At 28.4% G+C, this 17,595-nt stretch overlaps 1 protein-coding gene across 1 annotated transcript in view; it reads right to left on the reverse strand.

The window, feature by feature from the left end:
- The window catches only part of Cad96Ca (tyrosine kinase receptor Cad96Ca), a 157,565-nt gene that overhangs the window by 34,879 nt on the left and 105,091 nt on the right, over positions 1-17,595 (reverse strand). The window contains exons 5-6 of the mRNA XM_085949207.1: positions 16,859-16,994; positions 2,783-2,934 (exon numbers count right to left, since the gene is read on the reverse strand). Of these exons, the coding sequence (XP_085805333.1) occupies positions 2,783-2,934; positions 16,859-16,994 (288 nt within the window). The remainder of the gene's footprint in view (positions 1-2,782; positions 2,935-16,858; positions 16,995-17,595) is intronic.

Genomic DNA, 17,595 nt, shown 5'->3' on the forward strand with positions numbered 1-17,595 from the left:
GCGTAAAATTTGAAATAAGTTTATCCTTCTATATAAATTTATAAGAGATATTTAGATTTTATAATACTATTTTAATCTTCTTTTATACGCAAAACTACGATCGTTTGTCAAAATTATTTAGAGAGTACTAAATTGTCATGCTTATGTCTAGACGTCACCAAATACAAAATTACAAAGAAAATTCTATAAATACTTTGCGTATTTCGGGCCATGTGTGATAAAAATCGATCTTTGACGTTAACGGAGTATTTCATTTCAATACTTTAACTTTGACAACCACGTTGTCATCCATCTATTATGGTTTTAAGTTTTATTGTCAATAATATAGAAAAATACTTTTAATTTATTTAATACATATATTTTTAGTACATAGTATTATAATGATAGAGATTGAATATCATATTATTGTATTATATTGTCATACTAAACTAATATTTTATTGTAATATTTTATTTGAACGCTTGGTATCAAAAGCATATTTTTTAAATTTACGTTTGTAAATTATAGAAGTCTCTACAAATGATCTAAGTGTACAATAACCAGTTATATAACATTGGTAACAGGGTATAATGTACTTGGTGTAAATTGAATTTAAACTCTAAATGATGAGATTTTTTTCTGATGTACGAATATAATAGGTATTCAAAATTTATATATATTGCGGAGTCTAAAATGCAGAAATAAGAAACATGGGTAGCTAAAACTGATATAATACGAAATAGTGCAAAACTCTCATCATCTGACAATAATTAATTATTGATACCTATTTTAATTAAACACAAATATTCTATAATTTATATATAATAATATATATATTCCATAAAATATATATAATATATTCCATTAAACGATATTCTTATTTAAAAAAACACTGCTTGTCTTGTCCACTTTCAACTACTTATAGTGGGTACTGAGCAATGACTTAGTATATTTGAAGTAGACTAAAAAATATGTGCTATAGTGCAAAGCAGAACGTTAACTAAACAACGTTACATGTATACTGATGAAAGTATAAAATTAAACGAAGACAAAGATAGCGCCGTAAATACAAGTTTAAGTTCGATTGCATGTCTTAGGCATAGTACCGCCATATACAAGAGCCATTTTTATTTTCAAGTTCAGTGGCTTATGTGATCTTAATAACACCCTTTCCCACATAGTGTAGGTACTTGATTCTCTATTAAATGTTGCTATTAAATATATCAGATCAAACCCAACGAACTAAGGTTTTAATCACATGTGATAAACCTAACGTGAATATTGTTTGCTGTCGCTTTATTATTATTTTTGTTTTGTTGAAAATAGCAACAACTGTTTTTTTTTTTTGTTTTGTTGACTCATTTTGGTAATGTTGAGTAGTTTTTGGTAGTATATTCTGCTTATAATTAAAATAATTGGCGGCCTTTTTAAATTAGTGCCAGTTGTTCATACTTTTTAGATATTTCCAACTGTGCATTTTACAGAAAAAAACTAACTATTATTTAGAAATTACGTGTTTTTATAACGAAAAACCTAACGAAATTTTTGATATAGTTACATACTATTTCAAAATGGAAAAGTCTTTAAATAATGTAAATTAAATAATCTGGATGCTTTTTGTTTATATTTTATTACGTTTGGATTCTCTATTTTATAGATGTTTTTACTTTCTATAAGACAGTAAATATAAAAACATAAGCATACATATTATAAAACAAAGAAAAGAGAAGTTAATTGGAAATATCATTAGGCTGAGATTTAGTACAAACACAGTTGTTTTATACTGAATATTTTTAACGTAAGATTATATTAAATTTAATAAGAAAATTCTTTACACATAAATTTAAACTAAGTAAATACAAAACATAAATTATCTCTTATATTATATCCGTTACGGGAAACCAAAAATCCGCCCGTCTAGACTCGTATTACTATTTCGTAATTTTATATTAGCCTATTTTAATTCAATTCCATTTCCATATATAAATAATGAATCAGGCCACCTACGTTTCAAAAAAAAAAAGTAACCACATACTATAATTACATTACAGATTAGTAGTATTATATTTCTCGAACGTTAAACAACGAATAACCTATCTCAAACCAAACATTTTTTTAAACATACATACATATATACAGTAAGTATCATTTTTTCTATTCACTAATAAAATAATGTCTTTTAAATATTTTTCACTAGAAAATATCAAAAGACAAACCTTAAAAACCTAATGTCAAAATATTATGAAATAAATAACTGCTAATTATTACGTAAAACATAAGTTTTTTTAAAATATTTTTTCTTATTTGAATGAACCACGTAGGTACTTGCTGAATATTTTGAAAACAATTATATATTATCAAATATAACACTTTGAAGCGTATTCAAAGTTGAATCCTCTAATCCAAACCGTTTCTTTATATACCGGATTTTAATCCAAAGTAACATGCCTATCATTTGAGTTGGGAATATTTCTGGTGCCAAACACTCACTAAACTGTTACTCAGTTACATCTTGCACATATCCACTACATGGAAATATTGGTCGGGTAATGGGTTTAAATTCATAGAGGTTGCCACTTGTCACTGAAGCCTCCAAGTCCGAAAAATTGTCTGGTGTAATATTCAGGTGTCAGTGCAAGTTTTTGCCAATTGCTATTATATTTACATTACGGAAATTTAAATAAATTTGTGTACCACTGGTGGGGGGGGGGGGCATCCCACCAAATGTATAATATTCGTATTACTTTGAAACTTTAAGTTTCGTAAGGTGTCTTCAATTAATTAGTGTATTTTTAATATATACCTTATCAGTACAGCACGCCAACAGTCGTACTACATTTGGATGAGGTTGAAGAGTCTTCATTACTTGCAACTCAGATATTAAATCAATTCGTTCTTTCTCGCTTGCGTTTTCCTTCAAAGTTTTCACAGCAACTGTAGATGCACCAACTTTACCTGGAAATGTAATTGAATGCTGAGTAAATAAATAGCTAACTTAATCGATATTTCAAATTGTAATTTCAGTAATAACGTTACATTGTTGTGCCAGAGGAATAATTGTTTGACATATAAAATCAAAATTTCCTAAACTAATAACTGCTGTCTATAAATAAAGAAAACGGGTATTTTGTATCAAAAATCTTTATTTTATAACAATGGTGTAATAAAACTACTGTCTGTTAAGGGGGGACATGCTCAGCGTAGGTCAAAATGGAGCTTTTGTTCTATTTTAAAAGCATGATCCTGTACATACCTTAAACGTTGTAGATAATCTATTTATATAATTTTGAAGCCTTATTATCCTTTATATTTATTTTAAATATTTGATGACTGCATAAAGTATTTTTATTACATAAAATAGTATTCTTTTAAACCTCTCGCTCTAATGTTTTAGAATATAGTCATATTTCGGTACATAACTGTGCAGTGGTGTTAAGATTTTTTACATTTATTAATTTTTAAACGCATTTATAAAACTATTAGTATAATTTATGACGAGATATTTTTTTAAAATATTTACGATAAAAAAATATATTGATAATCTCTGTGATCCCAAATTTGACAAGAATTAGGCATTTTATTATTCAAAAAATCGGCAAGATTAACACATTTGAAGATAATTCTGAAGATACAAATTATAAGCTGTCTTTGACCATTCAAGTGTGATAAACATCCTATGAATAATGATTGCTTTATAATAATTATTGACCTACGAATAAGGTAGTGTTTTTTTGAAAAAAGCCATTTCCTTTATCATCCCCCCAGTGGTTAAGCTACAACATACGACCGTAACCATAAATTGACAAACTAAAATTAAAGTAGGGAGTAAGATCATGTTAACGCGCGTGTTTGAACATGTACCTAACCGAAAAAAACCTTTTTTTTTAAACAGTACATGTTAAAAAAATTTAAATATTCTTGATGCAAAAAAAATGAAGTCCAAATTTCTCGTTATCTCAATTGTGTTATATAATAAGATAACAATTATTGTTAAATCTCTCTTTGACCGGCTAACTAACCTGTTATTAATTTATCTATTAAGCTCTAAATCAATTATCTCAAATGTCTCAATTATACCAAATATTGTCACATCGTGAACCCGTTATTTTCAATTTAACACAAATAATGTTCATAACATTGTATTTGTATTTTAAATCAGTCAAGGAATGAACAGTTTTGCTTTTTATTATTTTACAGTATTGTAAAATAATCATCAGTTATAGTTTTATTTTGTATTAAGTCATCGTCATTATTATCGTTCCAAAAAAAATGTATTTGAAATAATATTAGTATGTACGTAATATTATATAGGTATACAAGTATTTTGATTGATTGTTTGGTTATTTCATCTAGATCGCGTTTATGCCTACGCATTGTATACTTACAGAGTATCTTCGTAATTTGAACTATGATATTATAACGTAAATCACTGAAAATAATCGTCACTACCTAATCACAATTTATTTATTATCTCCAAACTGTTCAATTAGAATAAATATTTTCTGAAAGGTTATATTTAGGGGAATTTCTTTAGCCCCCTTTGCTACGGACTATTGCACAACTTATTTCTGTCATAATATTATTTGGCTTTTAAACTTTTATTTTTCTTCAGTTATTCATTTCCACCGACCGTGATGGTGGATTTTAAGGCAGCCATGAAGCCATTTATTGTTTTTGAGTACAGTTATATAATTTTTTCCAGTTTTTATTAATTTTCCAAAAATATTTCCACCCGAAAGACATGCTATTGGTTAATTACGAAAATTCTACAATACACAGAGTTGGCGTCTTGTAAAAATAATTATATAAAATATTTTTTTAAACTCGTTATTCTTTTTGCCCGTTGGATAGCTATGAGTTCAATTTTAACGCCTAAAAATAACGTAAAATGCTTTTATGAATCATTTAAAAAAAAATACGTTGGTTTTTAAGAGAAAAAAGTAAGTATGACACAAAGAGGTATACGAAAATATTTCAGCAAGAAATACGTTGTATAATTATATACAATTTTTCACCTTTGACTCTTCTATTATTAACAGAAAGTTCGTTTGTTTTGGTCACGCAGAAGTTTGACATAAATTTTTATGGACATAAAATAAGTACGTGTTCCTAGATAGTAAAAATAAGTATTTGTTTGTGGTAACAAATGTGAAAATATTTTCAAAATGTTTTCTAAAAGAAAATAACAAGAAATAATTACGAGTTGCGAAAATTTTTCCTTGTACACACTTATTTTTGCAAAGCTTACATTCAGCGGATAATATATTATTACAAACACTAGCTGACTCGCTGTCAACAATATGTTATAAGGTCTTTGTATATTATATAACTAAGAGTTTTAAAAGGATTATCAAATATTTTTTATCTTATCAATAATAATTATTCTTGTATTTTAATATATTTATATTAGTTCAATATATTTATTTAATACAAATTCATTAATTCAACTTGTGTTTAAGGGGTTGAATGCCAGTATAATTATAATAAAACTATTCTTTGTAAAACATTAAAAATAATTTAATAAATTACTTAATGTAGCATCACTTCACAGCATTAACTATCACTATCTTGTGTAATAAACATTTGTACTATTTTTTTTTTATAAATACATATTACTACGACAAAGGATAAAACCATTTGATTAGTTTCTTGTTGTTTACCTGATTAATAATTTATTTATATTTTATTTATATTATTAACTCATAACAATATGTAAATATCAGTTTATTACATTATTTATTTTACTATCCAGTATAAGGGCTTATTTCAGGTAATTATAGTTGCTTTACTAAATTTTACAAACAGTTATATACAAGTACCACAATATTAAAACAGGAAATACACGATAATAGGTAGTAGGTATATATTATAATGGTCCTTCCAGACAACTCGAAATATCTAGCATTGATTCCCAACCGCGTACTGCGGAACCCTGGGGTTCCGCAAGTAGTACCAGATGCTTCATGATAATTTGTATTAGCTTTTTGATAATACTTGTACAAACAAATCATGTAATATACTGATATTAAATATTATTACAAGTGACATTTTAAGATAGCCTTGCAAAAATAAAATATATAATGAAATTATTTACATAAAATTTGACGCTATCGGGCGGCAATTTTAGTTTGCGTATAGGTATGTGGTTTTTTGCTTATGTATATCACCAGTTACTAATTTACACAATTATTTCTAAATTTATGTCTCTAGATCCAGTCGTCTAGCTATGGGTTTCCTTAGATTATGCTAAATGCTGTGCATAGATTATGCTAAATGTCAAGAAATATGAATACTGCGAATATATTATTTATTGCAGATACCAGTATATTAAACAATGATAAAATTGTAATACATTTCAAAAACGTAGGCATATAATTAGTGATTCCCAGGAGTTAAACATATTTTATTTTGGAAAATTCAGACAAAGATAATGACACCGGACAGCACTAGTAAAGTAAATTGATTTCTCTGTAACTAGGTAGAACGCAGAGGGGTAAGTAGTTGGTAAAAACTATCGGTCAGTATCCGATGGATGTAGGATCATGTTCTGTATCCACAACCATCTAGTTTTTTCTAATGGGTATGTTTCTGGTGTTTTCAAATTACGTTCCTTCAATAATGAATATTCATTTTAAAATCGTGTGAATTATTTATTGAATGAAAAAAATATTTTATTAGGTATACGAATGTGTTATAAACGAATTCTTATTGTAAATGTAAATTGTCAACGTATTCATGTTTACTGTTGTGGATACATAAGTAGATACCTATGCACAGATATTTTTCTATTGCACGCTACGTTACCTGATGTGAACAGCAATTTTAGTTTGTTTTGATATTGTTTATATCGAAGCTTATATTTTTTCGTCATAGATATATTCAATAAAGCTTTGAAAATAAAATATTCATTTATACCAATGAGATTTTTTTTTATGTTTTCATATATAATAAAGCAATATTTTTGGAAATCCAAACCTTTTGTTAACATGTACTCTTATAAAACAGATGTTTCTTAAGTTTAAAGACAAAGGCAACCGCGGGAAATACGTGGTAAAATATTCAAAGCCCGTATCATATTATTTTTTATATATGTTTAGATTTAGATGATATACCTGATAGACTGAGAAAGTGGGCATTGCGATAAAAATATTTGTAAAATATATACTGAATGTGTTTTAATATTTTACAAAAACGTTATAAATGGTAGATATATTTTCTTTTTAAGTTAATTTCTTTTCAAGCTTAGCTTTCTTATGATAATTCGATATAATTTTCATTTAAATAAGAATAAAAATATGTCAAGCAATACCTTAATATTGTTATTGTTATTTTTCAACACTTTATACAGCTTAATCGTAATTTTGTTATTATCAATAAATCAATAAGATACAACAATAAACGCCTAAATAGCTTTTGACTAAGCTTACAACATTATAATCATAAAAAAAATATGTTTCAACTACTCTGTTTTCCTTGATATAAAATAACATACAGGCGGACCTCGACTTACGAACGTTCGACTTTCGCACAATTCGCTATTTCGCACATTTAAAAAAAAACGTTTTTTTAAAACGTCGCGCTGGCCGTGGGGTTAAGACATAATAAGATTTATAAACAAGAGTGAGAAACAGAAAAACTGCAGTGTTGATAGGTACGAACAAAGAGAAATCAAGGACTTATAAACTTCGCACGACGTTCTGATTGCGGTGAATCTTTTTCTTCAATCGGACGTTCGTATGATACAAACAGGTCTACTACTATATTATGTTCAATTTTGAAAAATAAAATAAAAATTAAGGAATACGTTCAAAATTGTGGAAATATATCTTTAAAGGTTGTTTCCAAAAGACACGGCATAGTTATGGATGGAATGGAAAAATATTTGTCATCATGGATCGACGACCAACATCAAAAAGATGTCCCTCTGAATATTTCAATTATTCAAGCGAAGGCTCTTAGTTTGCACAGAGATTGGAAGGCTAAATTAAAAGAAGATTCTAACACAATTTTCAAGCAAGTAACGGTTGGTTTATATTAAATTCACTGGAGAATCGGCTGATTTTCGCGGAGAATTTATTTCCTCATTATCCAAAATTATTGAAGATGGAGAATATTCCTCTAGCCAAATATTTAATGTAGTTGACACAGGTTTATTTTGGAAAAAATGCCTAGTCGTACATTCTTATCTAAAGAAGAATCAGTTGCTGTCCTGGGCATAAACCTTCTAAAAACCGATTGACATTGCTTCTTGGTGGAAACTTGGCTGGTGATTTAAAATTGATGCCAATGTTAATTTATCAACCAGAAAATACCAGAGCATTGAAAGGGAAGGATAAAGAATTGTATCCAGTAATCAAATAAAGATAAAAAAAAAACTGGGTTTACTGCGTTAATATTAAAAGATTGGTTCACTTTACATTTCGTGCCAGCAGTTAAGCAATATTGTAAAGTTAATAATTTACCACTTAAAATAAGAAAAAGAATAGTGGCAAACAGTTAACTCTTGATAACTTTTTAAGGGAAACATCCGCAAACCCCACTTAAACATGTCTCTTAAACATCTTATATTTACTTGATAAATACATATTTCAAAATACACACAATTTAATTTTTTTTTACTTCCCTCTACTTTCGAACATTCAACATTCGCACACCTTTTCAGGAACCAATTATGTGCGAAAGTCGAGGTCCTCCTGTACTCGTAATAATTTTAAAATATTATATTATACGAGTATAAAAATTTGAATTAGGTAATCTTTACAATCTATTGTATGTTAGTAAGTTTATATTTTTTTTCATGTAAGTAAATCTTATTAATTTTAAGAAAACTATTCGAAGCATAATATTTTTCTCTAATATTGTAATCAATGGTTTATAATATTATAATCAGAATATTACACTTGGTTGGGCTATTTATGTTCCCATTCCACTCCTTATCTCCTCACCCACCTCCTAGTTCCCAGTGTTATTGTCACTAGATAATCAATAAGCAATTACGGGTGATGAGAGACGGTTTTACAAAGAGCATGCAGTTGCATCTCGATAGCGGGCGTGAGCGGGCTTCAAATGGCTTTCCGTCGCTTAAGTGATTGACTCAATAGATACAGACTCATTCAGAATCTATCATCATCATTCATACACCCTCACATATAATCCATAAAACTGTTGAAGCCAGACCACGGAGCCATCATACATCATTACTAGTCTGCCATTCTGTTCCATCGCCCTCACCCCTAGATCCGACCTCCTCACCATCCCTTAAAATAATTACAGTCCACTTAAAAAGCTCCACAAACATTGTTAATTAGGAATATATCAACCCACCTACGATACTTTTATTAATCAAATGACCATTGTTTCAAAAATTTCAGCTTTCGTCTTGATAGAATTACTTAGATAGACTTTTAATTGTATTGAAATCAATTTTAAATATTATTTTATTTTCTCCCAATTATTGTGTACGTGTAATTGTAATGTAGGTACCTACCTACTTATTATAATTATTTAAACTTTAAAATCTTAATATTAACGAGGTACCTACGCTAAAAAACGGATTTGGTTTATAAAATCATTCAACATATTTTTGATTGGTATTTCTGATTTTCTATCGTTATTAATTGACGTATTAAAATATTTTATAAAAGATATTTTTACATCACAATAATATTATATACTTTTTTTTATAATATAATATGAGCTATTTGAACACTAGCTTTACCTGGGTGATGGATATTGATGGGGAATGAAGACTGATTACGATTTGTCTAAAGTCTAGACTGTTTTGTAGATCATAGAAAAAAAAATATTTAACCCTAAATGTGTCACCAGTTCAAGAAAAAGCTAAAAATCTTATTACAAATACCTACCTAAATTTTATCTACCGTTTTTCAAGAAGCTTCTTGAGTTGATTACATTATATTATAATATACCTAATATATCAATCACTGTATTTAAAGTAATGTGGGAGTTACTCATTTACGTATATTATGCTTCAATTTAATATGCGATTCTTATTTTCTGTTAATGGATTATCTTTAGAGAATGTTTTAAATATTGAATAATCAATCTCATTTTTATGTAATCTTGAAGATATTATGATACATGTATCATATTTTTTTACTGATAGGATAAATTCAATACTCTTATTACTAATAACTAAATCATCTCGAAAAATTGATTGATTTATTTTAGCTTAATGGAGAGATGCATACCATTACCAGCAGAGGCATCTAGCGGAAAAAAAACGAAGCTTGCAATTTGAGACATTTTTTTGATAATTTACAATTTCAACTTTAATAAATATGTTTCTGAAAACGTTAAAAAGAAACATATTTTTTTAAGTTAAAGATAAACTTACAATAATTGTAAAAAAATGTTATTAAATGTGAATTTGTCACAGGACCACATCTTATTATTACAATATTATCTTTTATGGTCATATGTATTATTATAATTTAGTTTATTAAGTTTTCTATTTTTTCTCGTACAGATTTTTGACTAATTCATAGTTTTAATATTTTTATATTTATTTTAAAAAACATCGATTTTTATAAAAATATATATGTATTTAACTTGAAATCCTTTGAAATCGTAAATTATCAAAAAATGTCTCAAATTGAAAACTTCGTATTTATCCGCTAGGTGTCTCTTCTGGCACAAGCATCCCCTTAAAATGCTTAAACCAAAAATTTTGTCTTTTGAAGAAGAAAAACTACCATGAGTCGCCTCACTAAGATATTATGGAAAACGGCAGCATCCTAAAATGTGAGTCATTGAATTGATCTTTTTGGGAATTGGACTTTCAGAAGTTCGGATAGTGTGTTCCTAGTTGATGATGCTTAGCATTCTATTGACTGATATGGCTATTTGTGTACATAATATGGAAAAGCTTTTCACCAAATTAATAATACCTCTTAACTACCCTCAAAAAAATTGTTTATTCTTTCATCGGCCTTATTGTTAAAATAAATATTAGCAGTTTATTACTGGTAATGTTAAAATAATGAGCTTAAAAGATTTTTTAATAATTATTTTTTTCAATCACAACAAAAGTGAAATTTGGTGCGGCCACCAGACGTTTTCGTAGAACTGTCAGAGGCCACAGATAAATTTCACGTGAGAACCGCTGCTCTAGAGTCAATATGGTGCAACATCAATAAGAGAGCGACTAAATTGAATTAACAAATCAGCACACGATTGCTCCAAATGAAAATTAATTGTTTTCAGTGCCAATGACTTTAATCTTAACTAACCTCAGTAATGAAACAAAGACATGAAACATAATTAAGTTTTAGTACCAGAGCCGTAACAGGAGTATCAAAAATGAAAAAGGGAAAAGGATTCAGGAAGAAATGGCGGAGGCTCTTTAAAATTATTTTAACTAATCACATAAATTAATAATATTTTATATAAGAAATATTAATTCTAAATAGCTGTGAAACGTCGAATGATTATTATTGCTTCATTCTTTTTTATCTACAGCCTGTAATTCTATAAATCGTCTACGTTTGCCGCAACAATGGCCGGAGTTTGCCCCCCCCCCCTGGTCAACACTATAATACTATCATCCTTTTAGCTTATATTAGGTATATTAATGTATTTTTATGTAACTAAAAAACATTGGTTTCACATATTTTAAGCGTGCAATCATATTGTGCTGAGTGAAATAATATTAATACAGTTTTTATTAGTCCAATACTTTAATATTACATATTATTATCCTTGAATCTCTTAGGACGTAACATACTAAGTTCTTATCTAAGCGACACTTTGTTGCAAATAAACAGAGTGCCAAAGTAGGGCAAAGGCATAGATATATTATTCGAAATAAAATAAGGCACTAGTTGCAAAGTCAGTTATATTCAAAAAGTCTTATTTACAAGAATCGCTTAAAATATTATTTATTAAGCAATAATTATAACTGTAAATATCGAAATAGAAGAAATTCAATTTATTGGCGATTATCTGCTCATATTAATTTAAATAATAAAGGTACCTACCGAATATTAATAAAATATATAACTTTCATTAAGGGCATATATTTAAAATCAGGGTTCATATATTATATTGAAAACATTGTCATAGTACTATCGAAACTGAGCAGGACTCGAATTAAATAATCAAGATTTTCAACAAATATGCGTGTGATTTGTCAATTCATTAATATTGGCCATCATCTTCGGATCAATGTATTTAAAAAAAATATTAGATTACCGTGAGGTTTGATAGTTTTGAAACAAAACAAAACAGAAATCGATGAAATATTGTTAATGCAAGTAAGTATAGAGAGCCATAACAATCGTAACAGTACTCATATTAGTCCAAATTCCAGCGCACTAATAAATATTGCTTCTGCACATAAATAGTAACACGCTATATTATAAAATTGGAGAAAACTGGCTACGCAACCTATATCTATCGTCAAATCATATCATTAAGCACAATGGAAATAATTCAATACCATTTCCGTCAACAAATTAGTGAGGTATGGTTTCCAAAAAGAGAGTTAATGATCTTGTCTTAAAATACAGTTTCCCGCTAGTACTGTAATAGGTCTCTTGAGGGGACCTTTATTTTTCCTTTTGTAGCACAACTTGTGTCGACCCGCCTGAATAGAGTTATTTTCGAAAAATGAGGGTATCAGAGCTACCTTGTCCAAATTCAATTTAACAAATTGCCTAAACAGCGTCCGTATAAATATGTATAAAAAGTAGATAGTATTTCTTGGAAAATTAACCTGAATCTCTGATTAGGTAGCTATTCACGAACTCATTAGGTGTGCAAACGGTATTATTTGTACAAATAAATTGCAATAAGAAGGTTAAAATATATATATATATATTTCGTAGAAGTATTAACAAATATTTTAGCATATAGCTCTAAGTAGTATAGTGGTAATTTTAAATGGAATATATCCAAATACCAATGAGTCTTCTCTTCGATAAACTAGAATAAAATTAGGGTTAGAAAGCTTAGATTCTTATAAGTGAACTGTATAAAAAGAGATACTTACAGCATCTCTGAGGGTAGGATGGGGGAAGGAATTTTCAGCATATAGAAGAGAGTAGGGAATCCAATCCTTAGATCCCGAGCTATTTTCGATACCTATGAATCCCGGGATTGATTAACATAATCCCGGGATTTCGGGATTGATTTTTTTATCAATTTTTATGGAAAATATAACAGAAAAAATACTTTTAATACAAAATAACTACATTAGAAATAAACTGAGTTTGAATGAAGTTTGATGTGTAGGTTGCCGATTCATCTTATTTTTTCACATAGATTATTAAAAATGAGAAAGATTGGTAAAAAAACAATGCTTCGCACTTTTAACAAAGTAATTCCACCATGATAATATACGTTTTACGGCAGTTTCATATTTGGCTGACTAATTAGATTTATGAAGCGGAAAGGCCATAAGTACGCCATGATTATTTGCTATACTATTTTAAATCTCGCTGATCTATTCATTATGTCTTTACTATCAAAAATAGCAATCTCATATTAAATTCACATTATTATTTATATTACAATATTATTTACTCCATTAAACTTGTGTATTTCCAAGATTTAACGTACACAACATTAACAATAAATGTCTTAAATAGTATAAATTATACTAGACTTATTTTTGACCGATTTTATCAATGTTATTTGTAAATATAAAAATTTTATATTAACAATGGAAAAAAATCCCAAATCTCGGGACCAGTCCCGGGATCCCGGGATTGTCAAATTGTAATCCCGAAATCCCGGGATCAGAATTTTGGCTCGGGATTGGATTCCCTAGAAGAGAGATATATCCAGAGATAGGCGTGACTTTATGTTGTAGTGATGATGATTATGGAGACATAGAGTTTAGATTAGACCATAAGTAGCAGTCTATAAAAATTAAATTATTTTGAGTTTTTAATTCAAATACTTACATTTCGTAAAAAAATAACATACATAGGTATTTATTACACAATAAGTAAGATATTACGAAAAAAAATATTGGGAAAGTTTCAATATCCAAACTCTCCGAAACTTTTTGAGATCACTGATAAAACTTATTGATATTTTTGTTTCATTAATAAGTTACGCAAAAATTATTTGAAAAAAACAAATCAGTATTTCCCGAACAAACTTCGATTTTCTTTTGACTAAAAGTATAAAATTGACATACCTACATCATCAAAACTTTTAGAAATAATGTTAGTATGTACTTTAAATGTATACAGCCGATAGGAGAAGTAGAAAAAATACTTCTAAGATGTACGATTTTTTCAAGTATAGTCACAATAGTTCAAGTGATACTCAAAATAGTGCATCAAATGAAGAAGTGGTGAAGATGGTATCCATTTTTTTTTTAAGAATGGAGTATTTATAAAGAAGAATAACCGAATCAGGTCAACCAATATTTTATTTTATTGTATAATCTATATTTACCATAAACTTTATTTAAAATTGTCTTCAATATTGATCTTCTATGCTCTAGAGACAGACAAACTACTAATGTTGGTAACTTGCTTTTAAGTAAAAAAAAAAATATCTAGGCACCGATGTTATTATGAACGCCCTATATAATCTGCCGATTGACGGCTGTCTTATCTAAAATATGATCGTTTGATGTGGGCCAATGATTTTACTTCGCCTTTTATAAAGTAAGAAGAACGATTCTTGAACATTGAAAGTCTGAAAATAAAATCACTGAGTCGTAAATTATTCACCTAAGCATCTTTTTATTGAACACATTTGTAATATTATGCAGCTTTTTATATAGATGTGTGCGATTAAAATCGATAAGCTGCTCTTGGCCGAATTTATTATTTATATAACAATTTTATAGTAGTTGATACTTTGAAAAGCTAAAAGCATTTTTTTTTTGGTTTTTTATAGTAACGTTTGTTTAATCTTTATCTTTATCCTCATCATTGAAGCATGATATAGATACCATACGGTGCCTACAAAAATCCTTGTTGCTTGTCAGTTTCCTTGCGTCATTCCAGGTCATACCAGTATACCATAACTGCCGTATATACTCTGTTGATAGTATTTTTACGGCCCTCTAAGACAAAGAAATCCGGTAAGCTTGAAAAACAACCGATCTAGGTTTAAATTCTCTTCAGGCATCCATAACGCATGGCCAAGCTAGGTACAATGTCACCTCTTCGCTCCCAGCGTGATGCTTATTCCGTTCTCTTAAATTTTAATTCAGTACCATGATTCGTTACCATAAAACAGCACCGTCAGTCAGAACGCAAACGTTGATTAGACGGCACATGGTTTTAATCGAGTATAGTCGTGAATATTAGACATGTAAGGTATATTAAATCCGTAAAATTATAATGGAAATAATAATCTGAAATGTATTTATATTGATTATGTTATTTTAGACGAAAGTTTCGTATATTTTTTTCAATGTTTTTCTCGAGAGATGTTTTTCTCACACAGAAGTCTACTTGAGATAACTGAGGCAGATGTATTTTAATATTTATTATACAGATACATCACTTGTATTAAAATATTTTTTTAATTATTAATTTTTCAATACGCAAGCTATTTTTTGAACAGTTTATTTCTTTAACATTTATTAAACAGTCAAAAGAAATAAATATGATTTTCATCAATTTAAATTAATAAGCCCCATGCAATAATGCAGTCAATTAAGCTTAATTTTGGTTACAATTGAATAATTATAATTTAATAAAATAAACTGAATAATGTGAAATATTCATAGAAGTGGTGACGCGTAAATTAATAATTAAAACTACACGAGTCAATATGTAAATTTCCAGGTCAATGCTTAAATTATTGTATCGAATTGTATTCAAATCTCATGCTAATTATCTACATTTTAAATACATGTATACCTAGTATCATAGCGCCTGTACGCGTGCATGGATTTACTGGCACTAATAGTGTATACATTGAACTATAGCAATAATAATTATTGTTTACACGTAAAAGTGCTGACTGTCTCGCCAATCTCATTCTTGAAGCATACCTAAGCGAGATGTGTTGTTGTCATTTTATGGCGCTATTTTACTGGCTGTGAAAAATTGTAAACGTCAAAATGCTTTGCGCGGTGTTGTTCGTATTTTTTTCCGGCAGATTCGCAATCACCGTAGAACCTAGAACGTATTATTACCAGAAGCATAGAATACGAAAGATGCCATATAATATAATTTACTGATGACATGTTTAATGAATGCACCACAACAATTTTTTTGAAATTGTAAGTTTATCATAGCATTATTTTTATAATCTGCCAACAGATGGCCATAGTTAATTATAGTAAGCACTACATACAATACAAAAAATACGTCTAGGTATTTCTAGCTTTTAGAAAGAAAAAATATCTCGTGCGAACCAGCAGTATTAATTAAAATATCAAAGTTTGGAAAACTTTCTACCTATTGGGGGCTTTGTTGCGTTTTACTTTCAACATAGTATTTATATTATTTAAAAAATAATTATTTGATTTCATACAAAATATCCGGCACTTAACATATTAAATATTGTAAAAAGAAATTCTTCTAAATAGATACACACATAAAATGAAAAACGAACATAATTGAAAATATACCTCATAAAACGCGCAAACGTTCTTCAGATTCTTCTATCACTTCCATAATAGTGTATTTGGAACTATTTCACAAGATTCATTCTCAGTTCAAGCATCTTTATTCTAAAACTACAGTTAAAAATGCAAAAAACGTTTTGATATAACGTATTAGCGAATATTTAAAACGCAAAACTGACTTATATCAAGAACAAAAAATATTGATACATTTAGATAATTCATAAATATAATGATTCAAGGTACTGTATTCTTCAACATATTATATTAAGAGAAGAATAATATTTATTGTATGGTAAATAAAACAAAACTCACCATCAATATCCATAGCCTCACATCTCCATACTTGTCCAAAAGCTCCTTCTCCGAGAATATCGAACACCTTCAGATGATGGCGAGGAAACTCCCATTCATCCACTGTATTTTTTTCATCATTTGATCCTGGTGTAGCCTATAAAGGTGTAGAAAATAAATTATTCAGCGAAATACGATTATTTTAGAATAAACGATTACTTAATAGGTACCGATTGTTTTCCGAATAGACCAATTAAATAGATTGGAACATTTATTTAAAAATATAATTTGACTATGGTAAGTAAAATTTCTTAGAATTATTATTATTTTCAAATATATTTGAAATTTCTTCACATTATTACAAATTTAGATTAAGTATAGCAATACAAAGCTAATTCCATATTTAAAATACGGTATTGTGGAAGATGTATATTAGTTAGTTATGGTGAATATTTTCTTTCCCAAAAAAACACAATTTTAATGTAATACATTCAAAATATGAAATATAAAATCCTAAAAATATGCTTTATTTCTAAATATTTTCTTCTGCAAAAAATATGATCCCTTTTTATCTCCTTTTTCAATATACGTTTAATAGCTAAATATAATATAAGTATAATAATAGTAAAATAAAATAGCTATTATAGAAAATATGTAGTGTGTGTTTATCTCAATTAACTGATTGAATCGTCATACCGGGTCCTCTTTAAGCCCAGGCACCCAGGCTAAAGCTCTGTTAGCCCCCCCCCCCCTCCTTG

The sequence above is a fragment of the Rhyacophila brunnea genome, unplaced genomic scaffold (genome assembly GCF_057557595.1).
Source record: "Rhyacophila brunnea isolate RB1 unplaced genomic scaffold, BYU_Rbru_1.0 scaffold_10, whole genome shotgun sequence".
Lineage (NCBI taxonomy): Eukaryota > Metazoa > Arthropoda > Insecta > Trichoptera > Rhyacophilidae > Rhyacophila > Rhyacophila brunnea.